We start from the raw sequence: 22,535 nt of genomic DNA, 5'->3' as shown, positions 1-22,535 counted from the left end.
AAAGATATAGAAAGTTGAATTAATTCTTTCTGCTTTCACTTTTGGCCTGGTAATTCCTAATGTCTTTTTAGCCATTTTGATGCTCCTAAGAAGATTTTTAAAATATTTTTTCTAACCTCTTTTAGTGTTACTGTTGGAAGATTAGTCCCAATAACCCATCCGCCATTACCCTACATAAAATGCCTTGTCATAGCTTTGTTGTTAGTTTTCACCAGGTTGGCTCCGATTCATGGTGACTGTATGTATAACAGAATGAAGTTGTCTGGTCCTGCCCATCTTCATAATCATTGGTGTGTTTGAGTCCATTGTTGTGCCTATTGTGTAGTGCCTTCCAACCTAAAACCGAAAAACCTGTCGCCGTTGAGTTGATTCTGACTCATAGCGACCCTATAGGACAGAGTAGAACTGCCCCATAGGGCTTCCAGGGAGCAATTGGTGGATTCGAACTGTTGACCTTTTGGTTAGCAGCCGAGCTCTTACTCACTGCGCCACCAGGGCTCCAACCTAAAGGGGGCTCATTTTCCAGCACTGTATCAGGCAGTATTCTGTTGTGATCCAGAAGGTTTTCATTGGCTGATTTTTAGAAGTAGATCACCAGGCCTTTCTTCCTAGTGTGTTTTAGTCTGGAAGTTCTGCTAAACCTGTCTACCATGGATGAGCCTGATGGTATTTGAAATACTGGTGGCACAACTTCCAGCATCATAGCAACACACAGCCCCCATGGTACGACCAGCTGACAGAGAGGTGGTGAATCATAGCTTTACTTAAATTATTTAGGTGCATTTTATTTAGGCTTCAATTTAATTCAGCTTTCCATTTCTTCTTTTAGATCCGCTCAGCTTATTTTGAATTAGTTTCTGCTTTGTGCCAGCGAATTCCATGGTTGATGAAAGATGAAGCATCCAAAGTGAGCCCATCTGTTCTGCTTAGCATTGATGATAGTGACCCTGTTGTATGCCCAGCTCTCTGGGAAGCTGTCCTTTATACGCTTACAACTATCGAGGTATGTTAGAGAGGTACATTTAGTACACTTTGGAGTACTTGTTTCCTTGGTTGAATTTTAGAAGCCCTACATGTCACGTAAGGGAGGGGCTATCAGATTATAGTCTCCGATACTTACTGGAAAAATGCTTTCTTGGAAATAAAATATTTAATTTAAAACTTGCATAAATCTTAAACTGCGTATAAAATGGCATAAAACTTTTATTTCATTTTTTCTGTTTAGCTAGTAATAATTATTATTTAAACCATATGTGGCCCACTACAATTAGCATATCTGAATCTTGTATTTAAGATTAAAATCACTTTCAGAAAGCACGTGTGATAGGAATTTTCTAAATCACAGAATGATTTCTGACCAATATTGTCCCATAAGCATGTGGAATACATGAATACTGTATGTAATATATTTCTTATAATTTCAGAGTTTTAGTTTTTAATGGTGCTGAGAGATTATAGACTCTCAGGGTAAAAATAATTGATTTTTATTTTTTGAGAGCCCACGTTTTTTTCTCTTAATTGGGATAAGTAAGTTTCATGATTTCTAATTACTTTTGTACTGTCTTCTTTGTTTAGGACTGTTGGACTCATGTAAATGCAAAGAAAAGTGTGTTTCCCAAGCTGTCAGCTGTGGTTCGTGAAGGTGGTCGGGGCCTGGCCACTGTTATATATCCTTACCTTCTGCCATTTATCAGCAAACTCCCTCAGTCCATTACAGATCCAAAGTTGGACTTCTTCAAAAATTTCCTCACCTCTCTAGTTACAGGGTAAGGAAGTTAAATTCTCAATTTTTAAAGCAGAAGGGATTTTCTTGTTGCCATAAATGGTAGGATGACACACTTACCATCATCTTCCTTATTTATATTTCCCTAAATTGTTTTGCTCTTCACTAAATGCTTGAAAAATTTCAGGGAATTGCAATTTTAATTCTTTCCTTGGATCAAGGCTTCAGTGGTATATCAGGAGAGAGTTAGATAACTGTGGTAAGACCCATAGGTGGAAATAGGCCACTTTTCAAATGAGTCATTCTTTTGTATTTTGACATATACAAATAACTCAAATACAGAAGATAAGCCAGTGAAACTTTAACTTCCATCAGGTTAAATATAATAGCTGTTTAAATTTACACATGAATTATTTAGGTGTATTTTATTGAACATAATAAAAGATGCACGATTTTATTAATGATTAAGTTTTTTTTCTACTACACTGTTATCTTTATTTGATTAAGTCCTGTCTTTCAAGCTTGTAGGTGGATAGATAGGAAATACCTTTTGCTTTGCTAAAACTTTTTTTTTTTTTAATATATTTTATTGTACTTCAGGTGAAGGCTTACAGAACAAATAGTTTTTCATGAAACAGTAGTACACATGTTGTTTTATGACATTGGTTAACAACCCCACAACATATTAACCCTCTAAATTCTCAACCTTTTTTTTTTTTTTTTTTTTGTGAAAATACACATAGCCAAAGATACACCGTTTCAAAAATTTCTACATACACAGTTCAGTGACATTGACTATGCTCTTCCAATTGTGCTGTTATTCTCACTTAAGATGAAGGCTTACAGAACAAAATAGTTTCTCATTTAACAGTTACTACAAATGTTGCCCTATGACAATGGTTAACAATCTCACAACACATCAACAATATTCTTACTCAACCTTGTGTTCCCTATCACCAGCTTCCTTGTCCCCTTCTGCCTTCTGGCCCTTGTCACTGGACTCCTGTACCTCGTTAGTCTCATTTGGTTTTACGGGGCTTTGCTAAAACATTTTTGAAAATAAGTTTTTTTTTCACAGTTCTTCCAGTTTATAGTCCAATCATATTAGGTTGTTTGTTAATTAGTTTTTAGTTGAAAATTTTTATTTAAACAATATATCCTCTTTTGGCATAATCACTTTTCCATGAGTGACTTTGGTGATTTGAGTTGCTTATTTTTTTCATGGAAGAGTAAGCCACAGGTATTTCTTATTTCTTAGGCTGTCAACAGAGAGGATCAAAGCCAGCTTTTCAGAGTGCTCAGCTATAGTAGCTGCTTTTTTTGAGTGCCTGCGTTTTATAATGCAGCAGAACTTAGGTGAGGAAGAGATGGAACAGATGCTCGTCAACGATCAGGTATTTATAACGTGAAGGTCGGCAGTGCCTTTGTCCTGCGACTATGAAGAATCCAGCTCATTGCGTTCTGTTGCCATTTTCATTAATTAGCATTCCTTGTGAACATTTCACAGGTATAGTGTATAAATTGAGTAGTGTGTATTTCTAGCCGGGTAAATTAAAATTCCATGCAGTCAGTTGTTAGCATAGTGTCATGCCTGAGGACTGATCAATCTCCGGGTGTAAAAACTCTGGTTACTTTAGGGAGATGCAATGCAAAACAGTTTGGAAGATGTTATTTGTCATCTTTTTAAATTCAGATTTGTGCAATAAACATTTTATTCTGAAATACTGAAGTACAGTTATCCTTCTGAGAATAATTAGGTTTGATTTTAGAATCATTGATGACCAGGTTCTGGAATATGGTCCATTATAAATTAAAAAAACAAACTGGCTGCTATTGAGTTGATTCTGACTCATAGCAACCCTATAGGACAGAGTAGAACTGCCCCATAGGGTTTCCAAGGAGCGGCTGGTGGATTCAAACTGCCTACCTTTTGGTTAGCAGCTGTTGCTCTTAACCACTGTGCCACCAGGACTCCTTGGTCCATTATAGTAGCAAGTTAATTAATGAGAGTATAGAAGCCCAGATCCTAGTCGATGGTTAACTTTTCTTGTATTTGTAATTTAAGAGACAGGGCTCTGAATTCTGTTGTTCATATTGGCTTAAATCCTATCTTAGGTTTCCCCTCGGTGGTGTGGATGGTTAAAGCTCTCGGCTCCTAACCGACAGGTTGGAGGTTCCGGTCTACCCAGAGGTACCTTGGTAGATTGGCCTGGTGATCTGTTTCTGAGAAAGCAGCCGTTGTAAGCCCTACGGAGCACAGTTCTACTCTGGTGCACATGGGGTTGCCACGAATTGCAGTTAACTTGACAGCAACTGGTATAAGGCAGAAAAGCAAAAAACTTGTATAAGCTCAGAAGATGCAAAGAAAACTGAATTATTTGTTAATGACCAAGAATCTTTGTCAGTTATAGCAATAAAAGAAGTAATTCAGATGGAACGCAGTTAAGTCATTAAGCTCTTTATAGGATGTGAGAGGGATCTTCATGTTAAGTGTTTGCAGAATTCTAGGGTAAAACTCACGTTTTTTAGTTATTAAATAATACGAAATTTTGGTGTCTTACAGATATCTTGTTTATTATTTTTCTCAAGAACAGATTTTTCATATTTTATATCATCTCTTTCAGTTGATCCCTTTTGTCGATGCAGTTCTCAAAGAGCCAAGATTGCAAAACGGGCAACTATTTCACCATTTAGCCGAAACTTTAAGTTCCTGGGAAAGCAAGGCAGATATGGAAAGGGGTGATAAAATGGCTCACAACTTGGAGAAAGTGCTGTTAAATTTCTGGGAGAGACTGTCAGAGGTCTGCATGGAGAAAATTAATGAGCCAGAAGCTGATAGTACGTCTGTTCTGGGTGTATCTAGCTTGTTAGAGGTTCTCCAGAAGCCGAAGAGTGCATTGAAGTCCAACAAGAAAAAAGTTGGTAAGGTTAGATTTGCTGATGAGATCTCTGAAAGTAATAAAAAGAATGAAAAAGGTGTATCTTCAGAAGGAGAGAACAGTGAAGGCTCTGAATTAGTTACTGAACCTCTCACTCAGGATCTTTCAGACCTCATATCTCCTCTAAGGAAAAAGCCTTTGGAAGACTTAGTCTGCAAACTAGCAAAGATGAGCATTAATTACATCACTGAACAAACATCAGAGCAACACCTGAAGTTTCTTTCCACTCTGCTCAGCACCTTCTCTTCCAGCCAGGTGTTTAAAGTGCTACTAGGTGATGAGAAACAGAGTATCGGCAAAGGTAAAACTCTTGAAATAGCTAAACTTGCACAGAAAAATCCTGCGGTGCAGTTTTTATACCAGAAGCTACTCGGTTGGCTAAATGAAGATCAGAAGAAGGATGCTGGTTTCCTCGTGGACATTTTATACAGTGCTCTCCGCTGCTGTGACAGTAATATGGAAAGGAAAGATGTCTTGGATGATTTAACGGAGGTATTACTGTTGTAATAGCGTTTTAAACTAGAATCTCAGTAGAATGAGATTTTCATGGGGGTCGATTTTGGATTGTTTCTTTTTTTTATTTTTTATTGTTCTTTAGTGAAGGTTTATAGAGCAAACTAGGTTTTTGTTAAACAGTGTTTGGATTGTTTCTTGACTGAGACTCAATTTAAAGATAAGCAGTGCATTCCTGTGGTTTGGGAAGTGTCTGAGATTGCTGGGTAGGTGCGTTAAGACGTTCAGTAAGTGCCTTAAGACGACAAAAGCTTGGTAATAAATGGGTGAGGCTTTCAGTCCACACTTTTTTTTTTTTTTATTGTACTTCAGGTGAAGGCTTACAGAACAAATAGTTTCTCATCAGTCCACACTTCTTAAGTAGTACCTGGCTAAAAAGGTTTTAGTTTTCTATTGGTTCCATGGTCACATTAGTTACGTTATAAAATTTTTATTATTCCTTTTAGCAGATTGTTTCTGACTCTTTTTCACCTTTCAGGTGGAGCTGAAATGGGATTCTCTTCTTCAGGTTATTGAAAAGGTATCTTAAAGAAATTTTTGTTTGTTTGTATTTATGGGTATAGAAAAATTAAAACCACAGTTGTATTCACAACTAGTATGTGATCAGGGGTCTATATTAAATACCTTCTTTTTTATTGTAATTTTCTTCCCATGATTTGGGAAAACACTGGGTATTTGCTTTCCTGTGGTTGTGTTTTTCTGGTTAGGATTATTGAGGAAGAATAAACAGGCTTTGGGAAATCGAGTGTTCCTTTCCTAGCAGGTAACATAGGGCGAGTTAAATATTTTATTTTCTTCGAAACTAAGGCCACAGATTTCAACTCTTATCCTAGTTACTTTTTCTTCTGTAGAAATTGACTGGTTCTAGCTTTGGCTAGAGAGTATCAGGAAATTAAGATTGCCCTACTCTGAAATGGAGCCCTGGTGGCATAGTGGTTAAGAGCTCAGCTGCTAACCAAAAGGTCCGCAGTTCAAATCCACCAGCAGCTCCTTAGAAACTGCGGGGCACTTCTTCTCTGTCCTTTAGGGTTGCTGTGAGTCGGAATTGACTCGACAGCAGTGGGTTACTTTGGAATACCAGGCAGACACGTTAAAGTCTTCCCAGCCTTTTTATGATTGCCACTTGACTAAATAAGAAAATTAGTGGTAAGAATAATAAAAGGAAATCAAGGATCATAAACAGTTTAGATAATTTTAAAATATGGCTTACATATTGTTTTCTAATGAAGATGTAAATGATATAACTAAAAGTAAACTTTATCTAATGTTGACCAGCTGTGTAAAATTCTTCCTGTGTTCGTTTCTTCTTTTTCGCATTTTGAAAAATTATTTTTCTATTTTACATAGCAAGATAACTTTTTTAATTTACAAGTTTATTTTTCCAAAATACATGCAGAACGTTGGTATTTTTCAACGAGAACTGTAATCATCAAGCACACCCTTTGTGTTAGTATTACCGTCCAGTACCTTCTCGACCTGTAGGCAAGCTGCATGAAAAGCCAAATCAGAAGGCTGCTGGGGAAGCCTGTAATTAGAGCAAGGGGAGTTCATTTTATAAAAGTAGACGGATATATCTGTTTCCAGCTTAGGAGTGTGCCTGTTAGGTGGTGCAGATGCTTCTTGGAAGAATATTCTCTTCCCAGTTAGTGTGTGCAAGTCTGTGGTGTGTTCCTCCTCTACTACCAGGAGTGAGGATCCCTCCTCAGCCCCTGGACAGATTCTTTTTCTTAGATGTGTTAATACATTGAGAAGTTAAACTTCATGTCTGCTAACCTGAGAGATGTTTAGTTGATTAGTTTATTTTCTCTGCCAGGATTCTGTAGAATAGATTGATTTTCGTTTTGCTGAACTATTTTAGAGAAGCCAGTATTAAACCCCTCTAAACGATAGTTTTTCTGGTATTTATGCAACCTGATAGTTTAAGAGCAGAGCCCTAAAGTCAGCATCTTTAAAAAGAACGAAAAAAACAAACCTGAATTTTAGAACCAGAAAAGGACCTCAGAGAGTCTTTCTGGGTTAACCTTTTCATTCCCAGGTTGGTTAAGGGATATGTCCAAGATCACAACGATAGTTTAGTGGGAAAGCTTGGGCTGAAATAGAAGCTCTGGTTACCTACTTTTTTTTTAAAAAAATAAAAAGATAAGCAGTTTTTTAGTTACTACCCAATCTGCACTTGGATTTCTTTTTTTTCCAGATTGCTTTGAGATGAACCAAGTTGCAAATTCCTTTCTTCTCATCCCTTAAAGCAAAAGAAGCTCTGGGAATATGGATCAGCATGCTTTTGGGGATGGATTTACAACTTTTTTTTTCCTTTGCCTCCCACCCCATGAAAATAAACCAGTTGCAGTCAGATACCTGGCCCCAGCAACTTTATTTCAGAGAATCTGGGGAAATAATGTCCCGTTGTTCACATTGGAGCAACTTACCAAAATTAATTGTTCTTTAATTTTAGCAAAACTATTGAACAAAAATTTAATATTTATGGAGCATTAGTAAATCTGTCTTCAAAGTTCATCCATTCATTATTCCTTGAACATATCTACAGTGTTGATAGCAGGTATCCAAGAAGTTTAAGACAATCCCCGCCCTAAAGGATTTGCAATCTCCTTGGAAAGACAAGACACACACACAGATGAAACATTTAAATAATACAGTGGAGTAAGTGCTGTAGAAAGTCAGAGGAAAGCAGTGATCAGCGTAGGCTCGAGTAGTTGGGGAATACTTCACGAAGCAGGTGGGATTTGTACTGATTGATTCTCAAAGTATGGATGGGGTTTTGATAAGTAAAGAAGAAGGGATATTTATGGTAGCGAAGATAGCCTGAGCAAAGCATGGAAGTGGACATCAGCAAGGCTAATAAGCAGTCGGCTGCTAACCGAAAGGTTAGTGGTGCGAACCCATCCAGTGGCTCTGCGGGGAAAGACCTGGTGATCTGTTCCTGTAAAGGTTACAGCCTAAAAAACCCTATGGGGTGGTTTTACTCTGTCATGGGGTTGCTGTGAGTTAAAACCGACTGGACGATACCTAACAACAACAGCAGCAAGCGGGGAACAGGAAGGATACTAGGCTTCCTATAACTTGAGGAGGAGGAGTTGGGAATAGTGTTGTTGGGACCACAGAGATGAAGAGAGGTAATACAGTAATATTTTGAGCAGATTACTTTTCCATTCTGTTTCTAATTTTGCTTTAATTTTTATGTTTTTAGTCATGTTCTAGTTCAGATAAACATGCTTTAGTAAGTCTTTGGCTAAAAGGAGATATCCTTGGAGAGAAATTGGTAAACTTGGCAGATCACCTATGTAATATGGGCTTGGAATCCACAGTATCTTCAGAATCTTACTTCTCAGAAAGATGGACCCTTCTAAGCTTGGTATTATCCCAGCATATTGAAAATGGTAGGCAAAATTATGGCTTTTGGTATCTAGTAGGGAATAATGTAGTGGGGGATTCCATAATGCTTAGCTTGCAGATTATTGATGAGAATAACATGACTTGGTTGATGCAAATGTCTTAATTTTGTAAACACACTAAATGTTTATTAATCTTGGGAATGATACATAATGTTTTTAGCTTTATATTCTACTAAAGGGTTTTGAATTTAGTTGAGGTCCTTATTCTCATTTTGTAAAGTATTGCTCTTTTTTTATTTAAAACTACTTTTTTACCTAAGAGCTTTTATGTGTGACAGAACAAGTGGCTTTGTGGTTATGATTGTCTTTTGTCTAAAACATAAATGCCTTTAAAAAAATATGGAAAAACCGAAATGGTTATTAATCCAAAGTAAGGTACTATTAACATGAAATGTACTGTTAACATGAAAGTAAGGTACTGTTAACATTCAAAAATGTACTGTTAACATGAAGACTTATGCTGAATGAAATAAGACAGTCATAAAAGGACAGATATTGTACGATTCTACTTATTTGAAAAGTCTAGAACAGGCAACTGTGTAGAGATCACAGTTTATTAATAGTTACCTGGGACGGGCAGGAGGGAAGGGGAAGAGAAGACAGTGCTTAGGGGACGCTGAGCATCTGTAAAGGGTGATGGAAAAATTCAGGAACCACCCATAGTGATGGTTGAACAACATGGTGAACATTAATGTCACCAAACTGTCCATGTGAAGATGATTGAAATAGCACGTTTTCTTAATATTTTTATCACGATAAAAATGAAATGTAAAAAATGCAGTTAATACTTTTCATTTTTTGTCTGTTTGAACTTTTTTTTCCTCTAGATTACTTGATTGGAGAAGTATATGTTGAAAGAATTATTGTTAAACTTCATGAAACTTTATCCAAAACAAAGACACTGTCAGAAGCTGAGAATAGCCGCTCATCGGTGTCTCGTGTCTGTGATGTGGCCTGTAATTACTTCAGCTCAGCGAAAGGACGTTTGCTCATGCCGTCGTCTGAGGATTTGTTACTAACTCTCTTTCAGTTGTGTGCTCAGAGCAAAGAAAGAACACATTTACCAGGTAATGGCCTGCTACTCGGATGGTTTGTTGGGAAGCTCTGGTTCTGACCATCATAGTGACTGTCGGTGTGCTGGTTTAACAACTGTGTGGACGTTTAAAGTGCTTTAAGGGTTACAAATCCTATACGCTTTCAGCTTTAGAAACCACATTAAAGATGTGTATAGGTGTTAACGTCTAAAGTTCTTACTTGATATCAGGGCAATACTTTGGGAAGGGGCCATGATGGATGAATTGGAATCTCAGCCCCTCCGCTCAGTAGTTCTGGCAGGTTTTGTAATGCCTCAGTTTCCTCATTTATAAAAGGGGGACAATGATCTCTCTTTCTTTGTTTTATAGTTAAAAACATTCAGTCTTGGCATGTCTAAATGAAATTAACGTTGCCTTTCTGAGAACTGTTTTCTTGTCCTGGAAACCCTGGTGGCATAGTGGTTAACTGCTGTGGTTGTTAACCAAAAGGTCGGCAGTTCGAATCCACCGGGCGCTCCTTGGAATCTCCATGGGGCATTTCTGTTCTGTCCTGTAGGGTTGCAATGAGTCGGGATTGACTCAATGGCAGCGGGTTTTGGGTTTATTCTTGTCGTTATATGTTAATTCAGACTTATTTATGGAACCAAAACCCACCGAACCCACTGCCGCTGAGTTGATTCAGACTCATAGCAACCCTATAGGACAGAGTAGAACTGCCCCACAGGGTTACCAAGCCTGTAATCTTTATGGAAGCAGACTGCCACAGCTTTCTCCCGCAGAGCAGCTGGTGGATTTGAACTACCGGTCTTTCCGTTAGCAGCTGAGTGCTTAACCACTTCACCACCAGGGCTCCTTATTTATGAAAGGAATACAAAAAAATAGTATTGATAGAGAACCCTCTTTTTCCAGCCCTTTCTTTAATATTAACTTCTCTATTTGGAAAAGGTATAACTTTTCTCATCTCTGAAAGGATAACTTTTGTAAGTAAGCTCAGAGCAGGAAAAAAGTTAACTTTTAAAATCTTTATTGCATGCTTATGCCACAGTTATTTAGTTTTGGCAATTGAATATCAATTGTGTGTTTTCTTTTTTAAATGATGTCTTAAAAATCTCACATCTGCAATGAGTTCTTTCAGACATCTGTACTGATGAGAGTTAATTCATTGGGATTACAAATTCCTGTTGATATCTTGATTTTAGACTCTCTTATCTGTAAACTGAAAAACACCTGGCTGTCTGGTGTAAATTTCTTGGTCCATCACGTTGACAGTACATATAAACAGAGTTCCTTCCTACGTCTGTCTGCTGTTTGGCTCAAGAACCAAGTTCAGTCTTCGTCTTTGGATGTCAGAAGGTAACCTTGTTTTGTGTGCGGTTGCAGTGTCTTCTGTTTGATCACCGTCCTTAAGTAAGAGTCTGTGATCTGTGTGAGCACCTATGAAAAATGGCTTGTTATGTGAGAGATCCATGGAAATTCAAAAGAAGGTCCGCACAACCCAGTTTTTCCAAAAGGAGTTTATTTTGATGGTCACCCATCTAAATCTAAACGGTCACTTGATTGAAGAATGGTTTGTTATAACACACTCTGCTGGACTCCTGATTGGCTTATGGTCAGTGATGTGATGGCGGCGGAGACAGGTGTGGATTGTAACCGTAACCTCTCACTGGCTACCACGCGTAGCGGTTGTTCTCGGTTGGTTGTTTTTGGGTCAGGTGTTTACTGTTGTAAAGTTGAATTGCAAATGAGTTTCACTTTTTTTTCTTTCTTTCTTCCTTCCTTTTTTTTTTTTTTTTTTACTTAAATACCTGTAAAAGTGAAACCTGAGAGTATACACTCAGAGGCTGTTGAAATTAGGTTAAATCTGTTTTTGATCATCATACTCTTTTCTTTTAGAGTAAGGTAGCTATAGTTCAGAGATAACTAATCTGAAACGGCCACGTCCCCTTCAGATTATTATTTTTTTTTTATTGTACTTTAGATGAGCGTTTACAGAACAAGTAGTTTCTCATTAAACAGTTAGTACACATATTGTTTCATGACATTGGTTAACCACCCCACAACATGTCAACACACTCCCTTCTCGACCTTGGGTTCCCTATTACCAGCTTTCCTGTCCCCTTCTGTCTTCTAGTCCTTGTCCCTGGGCTGTTGTGCCCCATTAGTCTCATTTTGTTTTATGGCACATCCCCTTCATTTTGAGATAGAAGCAGCACTCAATTTCTAATCATAATCGTTCGATTAAATCCCAGATCCAACTCAGTGTATGTGTCTGTGTGTGTGTGTGTGTGTCTGTTTATGCCTGTCTCCTTGTTCATTGGGCTATTATCTGCCATAGGGTAGCTAATGTGTATGAGAGGTGCTCAGATTAGTCACAGCATAACCACAACAGTAAGTTCTTTTCATTATTTCCAGTCTCCAGGTCCTCTTGTCTGCTGTTGATGATTTCCTGAATAAGCTGCTCGAGAGTAAAGATACTGACCTTCTGGGGGTTTGTATTGGAAGTGTTATGCCAAACGACAGTGAATGGGGGCAGATGAGACAGTCCCTTCCTATGCAGGTACGTTTGGGATGAATGAATGCATAGTTCATTCTGATGTTTGGATTTCATGTAAGCCCAGATGCTTTTTATTTCATCCTGGGGAAGAAAAAAAGGACGTGAAATGAGTGTTGTGCTTGCCTTTATGTCTCTGAATGCTCGTATATTCCGTGTTTGTTCTTTGCAGGGCATCAGTAGATGCTGGCAGGACCCATGGTACAACAGTGAACAAAATTTCTGTCTTTAAAGACTCTTAAACAAATACACATGTTGATAGTTCCCTGTAGTAGAGACCAAACAGGTTTCTGTGGTTTTTACTAATAAAGTAGATATTTTCATAACTTCATTTTTGTTCTTAGTCTGAGTAGCTTAGGTAGTAAATAATTCAGAATATCTAATGATTTTGTATGCAATTTCTTGTTTTCTTTATACAGTGGTTGCACAGGCCTCTTTTAGAAGGAAGACTGAGTTTGAATCATGAGTGTTTCCAAACAGAATGTAAGGAAGAAGATATAAAGACCCTTCCCAGCCATTTGTGTACTTCAGCTTTACTGAGCAAAATGATGTTAGTTGCACTGAAAAAGGAGGTAGTCCTAGAAAACAATGAGCTTGTGAAAATAAGTAAGTATATATGGGTACTCAGATATAAAGTGATGTATGAATGAATATAGTTTTTAAATAGGTTTGATCACACTGCAATTTAAATCTTTAACTCAAGAATCTTTAGCTTTCTGTTAACTGTTCTTGAGATGGGGAATTTGAGGTCACTCAAGCGATGTTAAATTGCAAATCAGTTGAAAACATACAGAAACCTTGCTATAATCTTGTTAGCTGTAGAGCATAATTTGACAGAAGACCACTTACTCAGACTGGAATGATGTCGGTATACACAGAGCTCATGGGACATACCCTAAAAAAAAGATGAAATGAGACTCCGGTATTTGACTGAGGATTCTGAATTTTCAGTTGATTTTTCGGAACCACTAAATCTTTATATTCATAGGGCTATGATTTTTTTTCCCTGGTAAATGGGAGGTTCATATGTTGAAATCCTAAGAAGATTTGGAGTCTCTGGGTGGTGCAAGCTTGGCTGCTAACTAAAGGTTGGCAGTTCGAATCCACCCAGAAGTGCCTTGGAAGAGAGGCCCGGGGATCTGCTTCTGACAAAGTCATTGTAAACCCGAAGCGGCACACAGTTCTACTCTGATGCACGTGGAATTGCCATGATTCCCCCCCATTCTAGGAAATGGCTTAGAATTGTAGGTAGCAAGATACTGTGAAAAGTAGAGGTGTTGCATAAATCCTGTGTCAATCTTTTTTTCTAAGCCCTTGGCTCTAACAGTTACTGCTTATTGTCATTTGAAAGAAGGCTGAAAACTGAAGTAGCTCTTTTCGTCAGCCAGGTCCACATTCTGTCAAGGGCAAAGAGATGAGCTCATGGAGAGACTCCCTCCAAACATAAAAATGGAAATCAGTCATTGTAATCATTTATTCTCATTAATTGTGCTACTAATTACAAACTGACAGTATTATTTAGCCTTCTCATCAGTCCTTTACATCAGACATTGTTTTTCTTACCTTGATCGGTCAGAGTTACTGGGCTTATGGGGGACAGCCTTCGATTTTGAACCAAGTCTCGGATCTAATGACTTCAAAACCCATGTATAACTTAATAAAGGGGGCTTGTGACTGGTTATGAATTAAAAACCTACCATCTGTAAGGTTTTGCGGTAGACTCTTTGTCGTTTAATTCTTACCACAGTCCTGTGAGGTAGGTTTTAGTGTCCTATTGGTAACCGTGTGTACAGCTCACGGCAGAACGCAGATCTGAGCCCAGGCAGTCTCTCCAGGGCCCATGCCCTTTACTGTATCACGCTGTGACCCGTTTCCTGCCACGTCAGCATGAGCTTCTCATCCCAGGTCTTGGGCCGCTCAGTTGTTTATCCTGTATGCAGCCTCTTACCAGTTGTGGTGGAGGCGCTAGAAGGATTCCTCCAGTGTCTCCAATGACTTAGGTCCCTGTCACATTCTTAACTAGTCGGAAGAGACCAAGTGAGATTTGGGAGAGGGTGGTATTTCGTATCAGGCGAGTATTCTCAGTTTTCATTATCACTGAACACTCAAGGCTGTTTTGCGATGACTGGGCGTGGCAGTGTTAGATGATGGGGCGGAACCCTGAGAGCGAGCGGAGAAGTGTGAGCGATTGTAGGCTTGTCCACAAAGCACACCTGAAACCTGGTGCTGTCATTGTGTTAGTTGCAGAGCTGCTCTATTCCCTGCAGTGGTGTGAAGAACTGGACAACCCGCCTGCTTTTCTGACCGAGTTCTGTGAAATGCTTCAGAGAATGAATATCACGTACCGTCACTTGTGTGCACTTGGTGATACTTCTGGCCTTCTGAAACTGATATTTAGCAGGTGAGACTCCCTTGCAGTTTTCAGTTTTTATGAGTATTTTGCTTGTTTATGGCTTTGACTTTTGTAAGATACAAGCCCACTTCAAATGCTTCTCGTGACTCAAAGAGTTGGTCTAAGTTAATCTTTGTTTCTTGCTGAGACACACTTTGTGGCTACTGAGTATGTGATTTACTCTTCAGGGGAGGTGTTTGGGCTTTGTCTTACTGTAATATATAAATGTACTTACATATTATGCATTTACATGTAAATGTATTGTAAATTATGTCTTATAAACATAAATTATGAATTATAAATGTATAGTATCTTTTAACGTATTATAAATGTTAGTAGTGTAAATATATTGTAATTTATGTTTATAATATATTTATAAAATACATTTAATGCATTTTATAAATATGTATAATTTGATGTATTAATATATGTATAATAGTGCTAATGTATTATAAATGTAAATTATTGTAATAATATATTTATAAATGTACCGTATAATTTATGTATTATACATTCAGGGACAGATGAGGGTAAAAGAAATAGATGGTGTGGAAGTTGTTTTAATTTTTATCTGTAACCCATCCTCCTCATGCTCTCAAATTCAACCCTGCATGTTGCTCTAACTCCAAAAAAACCCAAACCGTTGACGTCGAGTTGATTCCAACTCATAGCAACCCTATAGGGCAGGGTGGACCTGACCCATAGGGTTTCCAAGGAGCGGCTGGTAGATTTGAACTGCCAACCTTTTGGTTAGCAGCCGTAGCTTGCCATAGTTCTTAACCACTGTGCCACCAGGAGCATGTCCTGATATAAGTACAGAACCCATTTCCCTGGATGAGGAAGTATGTATGAAATGAAGTCCTTATGAGGTTATATAGCAGTTAGGTTTTTTTAAAATTTATTTTCATGATTGTTATTGTTAGCTGCCCTCAAGTCAGCCCCCAACTCACGGTGACCGCACGCACAACGGGCTCAGACCGTTGTGATACACGGAGTTTTCACTGGCTGATTTTCCGAAGTAGATTGCCAAGCCTTTCTTCCTGGCAGTTAGCTTCTTGAAATTACTTGTGTTTACCTTCTGTCTTTTAAAGAGTTTATTATTTGCCCTATAGTGTTTTTACCATACTTTGCAGCATCAGAGGACCCAATCCCACTCCCATGTACCTGACACTCACAACTTTCCCAGTGGATGCTTGTACCCCCATGGTTCTTCAACTTCAGCCATTCTGGTTTTCCTATGGGCTCTGTCCTTTCCCAGCTGTAGCTACTGGTCCTCTTTAAGGTCAGCTCCCCTGTTAGGATTTGAGGGCTATGGAATTGCCTTGGAGTGAGAGCTCAATACCAGTTGTGAAGGAATAGCAAAAGCCCAAACTCCCAAGCCTTTGGGTAATGGCAGTTGCTTTGGTACAGATATCTTGGGTGAGTTGACCTCTTAGTTGGTGATTTAATTAATTCTGTAAAAGGAATCCAGATACCCAGTGTACAAAGTCTTATTAAGTACTCTTTTAAAACAGAAAATAATTTTTCATTTTTAGATCCAAAGCAAATGGCACCCTTTGGTCTCTTATCATCATTAAGTTGGTCTTCTCTGGAAGCATTACATCTGAGGACGTAAAACATCATTATAGGAATTCAGAAGACAGGTATTCTTGTTTAAAATGCTTTTACTGTGTAATTTAGTTTAATTGGTCACCTTGGTATAACCCCTGACTAAAGAACAACTCTAATAAATCAAGAATGTAAGATTTAGAAAATGTAGAAATTGAAGGAAATGAGGAAAAAATGAAGAATTTTATGTTTATTTTAAACCATTAGCATTGTAAGGGAGACCCTCCACACCCTTACATTTTATACAAAAATAAAGTCCGCATAAGGAGCTAAATGTAAAGGACAAATCTGTGAAAGTCTTAGAGGGAGAAAAAAGAGGAAGGCCTTTGAGCAGAGTGCAGATTCCAGAATCCATAAAGGAAAAGGTAGAAGCTTGTCTTAATAAAAATGAAAACCACTTTATGACAAAAATTCAGTAAGCAAAGGTTAAGAGACAAATGACAAAACGGGAGAAAACATTTGCAAATTAACATAGGATTAATATCTGGAATATGTAAATAACTTCTATAAATTAGTTAAAGCATCCAGATCGAAAAATATGTCAAGGATATGAGCAGGGAATTTGTAGATGAAGTGGTGAAAGGATATGACTAAAAACCCATGGCCATCAAGTTGATTCCGACTCATAGTGACACTGTGGACAGAGTAGAACTGCCCCATAGGGTTTCCAAGGAATGGCTGGTGGATTCGAACTGCTGACCTTTTGGTTAGCAGCCACACACTTAACCACTGCGCCACCAAGGCTCCTACCAGTAATGACAGAAGTACAGATTAAAAGAGGCATCTTTTATTCACCATACGTCCAAGAGTGAAAAAGGTTCACATTTTTTGGTGAAAGTAGAAATTGATCATGCTTTTTTCAGAGAGTGGTTTGAAGTTACCAGAACATGTTGTTAGTTGCCGTCGGGTTAATTCCGACCCATGGTGACTCCATGTGTACCGAGTAGAACTGCTCCGTAGGGTTTTCAAGGCTGTGACGTTTCAGAAGCAGATGGCCAGGCCTGTTTTCTGAGGTGTCTCTGGGTGAGTCTGAACTGCCAGCCTTTCAACCAGTAGTCCAAGAGCATAACCATTTGCGCCACCGTGGGACTCCTAAGTGTGTTGTTAGTCTATGCAAATCTTTTGATTTTGTAACTCCATATCTAGGAATCTAACCTGCAGAGATATTTGCATATATATAGGATAGTATCTGTGAAGGACATTTATTGCAGCATTATGTATAAGAGCAAAAATTTGGAGAAAACCTAAATGTTTGCTAACAGAGAAATAGTTAAATTATGATACATTCATGGTACGAATTGTAATGAATTTCTTCCCCTTGTTAATAGCTTTAAAATAGAATGATACAGACCTGTGTCACCTGACACGGGAAGATCTACAAAGTGTATTTTCACTACGTGGCGTGTCATAGGGCAGTATGTTTAGTGTGATCCTGTTTATATACATATGCTTCTGGTGGCACAATGGTTAAGCGCTAACCAGAAGGTCGGCGGTTTGAACCCACACAGCGGCTCTGTTGGAGAAGAGACCTGAGATCTGCCTCCATAACGATTACAGCCTAGGAACCCTGTGGAGCGTTGTGCTCTGTCACACGGGGTCACTGCGAGTCGGGATCGACTCAGTGGGGCCTAACAGCATAAATAGGCACGTACGTGAATATCAGCGCGTAGAAAGTGCTTTTTAAATTGAATCTTAAGGAGTGTAATCAAGTATTGTGTGTATAATTAAAAAAATTTGTACGTAGGGAAAAGTTATATATGCTTATTTAAAAAATTGAAGCTCACAGGAAAGGGGAGAGGGGAAAAAAGGCACCAGTTTCATCATTCAGAATCAGATTGTTAATCTGTTGTCTTAGTTTCTTGGTTTCTTGCTTTATTTTCTATGTTTATTTTGTATAGTGGAATTATTGTCTTTTTGAGCAGTCTGAATAAGAATTTTTTAAAATAACTGCATATTTAGATGAAATATAATTCATATGTTTTCTTTTCTTTAAACAGTTTTTTTCCACTAACAGAAGGTAATTTGCATACCATTCAGAGTCTCTGTCCATTTTTGTTAAAAGAAGAAAAGAAAAAATTCATTGCTGAATGTATACCTGCACTTCTGGCCTGGCCTAAGGATGATCTGTACTATATTGATGGTTAGTTGCTTGATCATAAATATTTCATTAGTTCAATATTGCTTGAAATGAAAGAAGTGTTTCTTAATGTCTAAACCCAAATCTAAGGGACACAGATGGAATTACAATGGATTTTTGTTCCTAGCGTATACTTCTGTCATAGCAAGTTGGCAGTCGTTAAAATGAGTGGCACTAGAGAGCGACTGTCGTCACTCCAGCAGTGCATAATGCTGCAGTGCCGAGGGAAGATTTACACCCGTGAATGTCCTCTAATCATTTCTTTTCCACGTATGGCTTTTTCAGCTAAGCCTCATTTCTCCCTTGTCAAGGGAGTCTTGACCAATGACTGAACGTATGAAGACCAGAGAGGAAATGATTTTTGTTATATTTGAGATTTCTTTGAACACTGCACTCTATTAGTTCATTCTCTTATGACATTCTAATAGACACTTAGTGAGCACCTGCTGTGTGTCAGTTCCTGTCCTAATCTGGTAGAGAAGACAGGCATGAAGTTACATCACGTGATGACCGATGTAGCAAAAGTATGTATGGAAGCAGCAGAAAGGAAGTAGTTTTCCACTGTGTTTTGAGGTGTCAGGGGAGATTCACAAAGAAATACTTCAACTGGGTGTTGAAGGATAAGTAGTTTTCCAAGTGGCTATAGTTGGGGAAGGGCATTTTGGACACTGAAAATCATATACACTTAAAAGCGTGTAAGGGTGCATGTAGTTGAGTTTGTCTGGCATTTAAGGTAGAAAGTTGGGGGCAGAGGGTGTTTGGGTGCACCAGAAGATGAATTCTGGGAAATGGTAGGGACCAAATCATGAAGGCCTAGTTTTGTAGGTTAAGGATTTTGGACTTTAAGCTATAGGCAGTAAGGAGCCATTGACCCATTATTAAGTAGGAGAGTGAACGCTGGAAACATACTGGGTCAAAGGGAAAATGCGTATGTTGAGAGGAGGACATAGGGGAGAAGGAGGGATGAAGATAGAGGAGAGACGGAATGATCGGTGAAGGAGGTGTCCATTGAGAAGACACGAGAGGAGGGCAGATAGGCTAGAACCTACAGCATATTGGAAATTACCTTGAATAGGAGGAGGGACTTTTCTGAGAGAAGGTAAGGAAGGATGCAAGGATGGGTGCAGATGTGTAGAGAGGGTTGGGAAGCTTCATTTCCTCTGTGAAATAGGTTAGGCCATTCAAAGAGTTGAAGCTGGATGGTGGGCTTTAAGAGTGGTGAGAGTTCGGCACAGTAGAAGAGGCATGTGCCTATTAACATAAAACTTGCCAGATGGCGCTGTGCACCTGGCCGATGGTAAATGCGTGCGGCACTGAGCGTCACCGCTGACTTCACTTGCAGAGTTAGGCGGGGGTATTAGGTTGGGATTTGCAGTTTTGGAATAGGGACTGAGTTGAACTGCCTGCCTAGAGGAGAAGAAGTACGTGATGGGAGTGCAGTTGATTTCTCCAGCGTAGACTGTAGGTCAAGGAGGGCAGAGTGGGAGAAGGGCTGTGTTGTACCCAACTCCACGCGGTGCTGTCCACACAGACCAGGGTGTGCACAGCTGCACCGAGCCCGGCAGGACGAAGACGCGAAGGGGGACAAAATCCTTTTGAAATTTGACAACCAGTTTTGCACTGTTAGCCAAAGGGGTGAAACAATTAGCTAAACACTTTTAGCTGTTGCTGAAAGTCATTGGTTTCTGACTATACTTGAGTCTCTTCTGTTTTGCCATGAGGGTTACCTTTCGGTAAAAAAAAACAAAAACCTTCACTTCCTTCCTCGGCTCCCACTTGCCTGCAACATAATATCCAAAGTTCTTAGTTTAGCATCTAAGACATTTTATGATTATATTGCAACTGGTGTCTCCAGTTTTACCTTCTGCTGCTTCTACCTTGTACCTGGCCGTACTAACTTGTCATGATTTTTTGTTGTATATATATCTTGTTATTGCTGTCAACTCGATTCTGACTCGTGGTGACTCCATGTGTGCAACGTAGAACTGCTCCATAGAATTTTCAAGGCTATGACCTTACAGAAACAGATTCCAGGCCTGTCTTCCTAGGCACCTCTGGGTGGGTTCAAACTGCCAACCTATCAGTTAGTAGTCGAGTGCTTAAATGTTTGCGCCATCCAGGGACTCCGTAAGCTGTCGTGATTTTCGAACATACCATACGTTTTTACAAATCAGTGCCTTGGCACTCTCTGCTGTGCCCCTTTGCTAGTCTTGCAAACTCTAAATCCAGATTCAGACACCAACTTCAGGAAGCCAGTCCTGACTCACCTAGATGGAGACAGTTGCTTCCTGTTCTGGGCGCCCCGTTGTATATTCTGATTTGTTTTTAAGTCATCCACATGGTTAGATGAGTCCCTTTCAGGTCAGAGACTAGATTTTGCTCATCTTTCTCTCCCCAGCATCTAGCAGGCTATCTGGCATGCATTCATTTATTCTTCATGTAGCCAGTCAATAATTTTCTCTGTCTCGCAGGCATTGTGCTAGGATTATACAGTGGTGGATAAAACAGACAAGGTTCCTACCCTCATCTAATTGAGGAGGTAATAGTAAATCAATAAACAAAGAATGACCAGGGATTTTAAAGAGTGGGGACCCATAAGAGCTTTCTGGACCCAGTAGATGCATATTAAATGAATATATGAGTTATGGATCTGTATGTTCTATTTTACGTCCTTAATTAACTTTGCACTCTACAGCTGTGGTTGTTTTGTTTTTATTTGAGAGATGGGTTTGCTGTATAAGTCCTGTACTTAAACTAAGACAAAAACAGCATGGGTGGTGTAAAGCACAATACTATTTATTAAAAAATAAGAACGAAAGAAAAAATCCTATACTGTGCTAGGTACTGGTCACGCTGATAGGTCTCTGCCCGGTGGAGTTTATAAGCTCGTTTACTGATTCTTTCATATAAGCCCTTTGTAGAGTTCTTAACCTGAGCACTTCTCAAAGTACAAGAGTTTCCTTTTTATAGTAGCAATATGTATTTTTTTTTACTTATTTGTAATTTTTACTTTGAATTTTACTTCAGGAGGTTTTGGATATTTTGCCATTTTCAATTCTTCTCTGCAAACCAAAAGCATAGATGATGAAGAGTTGTTACATGGTATCTTAGAAGTAATAATGTCCTGGAAGAAAAATTATGAAGATATTTTTCTCTTCAGTTGGTAGGTAATGCTTTGTAGTACCTTTTTTCTTTTCTTTTTTTTCCCTTCCTGTACATTGTGGACCCAAATTGTGTATCTTACACGCACGACTTTATAGAGTACGTAGCACAGTAGACGTTTAAGTCCGTCATTTCTAAGTATATAAGATACAGAATATTGTCTAATTGAATGTCAGTATAACTTTAATGCTTGTTTGTTTTGTTTTTAAATAATATGTTACTGAGTTTTTGATGAAAGTTTACGCAGCAAGTTAGGTTCCCATTTGACAGTTTCCACACAACTTGTTCATTGATATTAGTTACATTTATCACAGTTTGTCAGTTTGTTCCCTTTTTGGTACTCTAGTTTCCCTGCGCCCTATCGTCTCATCTTTGCTTTCAACTAGCTGTTGACCTTTTGGCCTCATACTGATGGTTTTTATATAGGGCACTGATCTTACAGGTAGTATCCTTTATTTTGTCTGCCACTCTGCTATTGCGCTGAAAGGTAATCTTGGGATAGGCTCAGTTCTAGGTTTAAGAGTATCTCAGGGCAGTAATCTCAGGGAGTCCTCTGTTTTCTATTGTACCAGTTGGTCTGACTTTTTTAAAATAAGAATTTGAGTTCTCCATATTTTTCTCCCATTCTGTCTGGGACCAACTGTTGTGGACTGGGTCAGAACTGTCAGTGGTGGTAGCTGGGCACCATCTGGTTCTTCTGGTCTCAGGGTAGATGAGGTTGTGGCTCGTGTAAACTTGTTTCTTCTCTGAGCTTTTGGTTACCGTCTTACTGTGTTGCTTCTGGTGAGTAGAGACCCTTAGTTGTGTCTTACATGGCCGCTTATAAGCTTTTAAGACCCCAGATGCTACTCATTTTACTAGGATGCAGATCATGATTTTTGTGAGCTATGTTATGTCAGTTGACTGAGTTGTCCCGTGAGACTATGGTCCTAAGCCTTCAAACCCAGAAAATCAATGTTGGAAGGTCTTTGGTTATGTCTGAGGAGTATCTGTATTTGTGTCTTCAATGAATGTATGTGCCTACACCCATGTGTGTTTGCACGTACCTGTAGATACTTCAGAGCCC

The 22,535-nt window shown here is 38.9% G+C and overlaps 1 protein-coding gene across 1 annotated transcript in view; it reads left to right on the top strand.

Annotated features, from left to right (window-relative positions):
• Positions 1-22,535, top strand: part of LTN1 (listerin E3 ubiquitin protein ligase 1) — a 60,042-nt gene that overhangs the window by 14,922 nt on the left and 22,585 nt on the right. Inside the window, exons 7-20 of the mRNA XM_023726659.1 lie at positions 830-1,003; positions 1,576-1,766; positions 2,982-3,117; positions 4,348-5,154; positions 5,654-5,695; positions 8,381-8,570; positions 9,413-9,652; positions 10,819-10,972; positions 12,032-12,176; positions 12,590-12,776; positions 14,412-14,571; positions 16,098-16,205; positions 18,168-18,310; positions 21,335-21,470. Of these exons, the coding sequence (XP_023582427.1) occupies positions 830-1,003; positions 1,576-1,766; positions 2,982-3,117; positions 4,348-5,154; positions 5,654-5,695; positions 8,381-8,570; positions 9,413-9,652; positions 10,819-10,972; positions 12,032-12,176; positions 12,590-12,776; positions 14,412-14,571; positions 16,098-16,205; positions 18,168-18,310; positions 21,335-21,470 (2,813 nt within the window). The remainder of the gene's footprint in view (positions 1-829; positions 1,004-1,575; positions 1,767-2,981; positions 3,118-4,347; positions 5,155-5,653; positions 5,696-8,380; positions 8,571-9,412; positions 9,653-10,818; positions 10,973-12,031; positions 12,177-12,589; positions 12,777-14,411; positions 14,572-16,097; positions 16,206-18,167; positions 18,311-21,334; positions 21,471-22,535) is intronic.

Source organism: Trichechus manatus, unplaced genomic scaffold, assembly GCF_000243295.1.
Source record: "Trichechus manatus latirostris isolate Lorelei unplaced genomic scaffold, TriManLat1.0 scaffold00012, whole genome shotgun sequence".
NCBI classification, from domain to species: Eukaryota; Metazoa; Chordata; class Mammalia; order Sirenia; family Trichechidae; genus Trichechus; species Trichechus manatus.
This window is presented reverse-complemented; position numbering and strand designations above follow the sequence as displayed.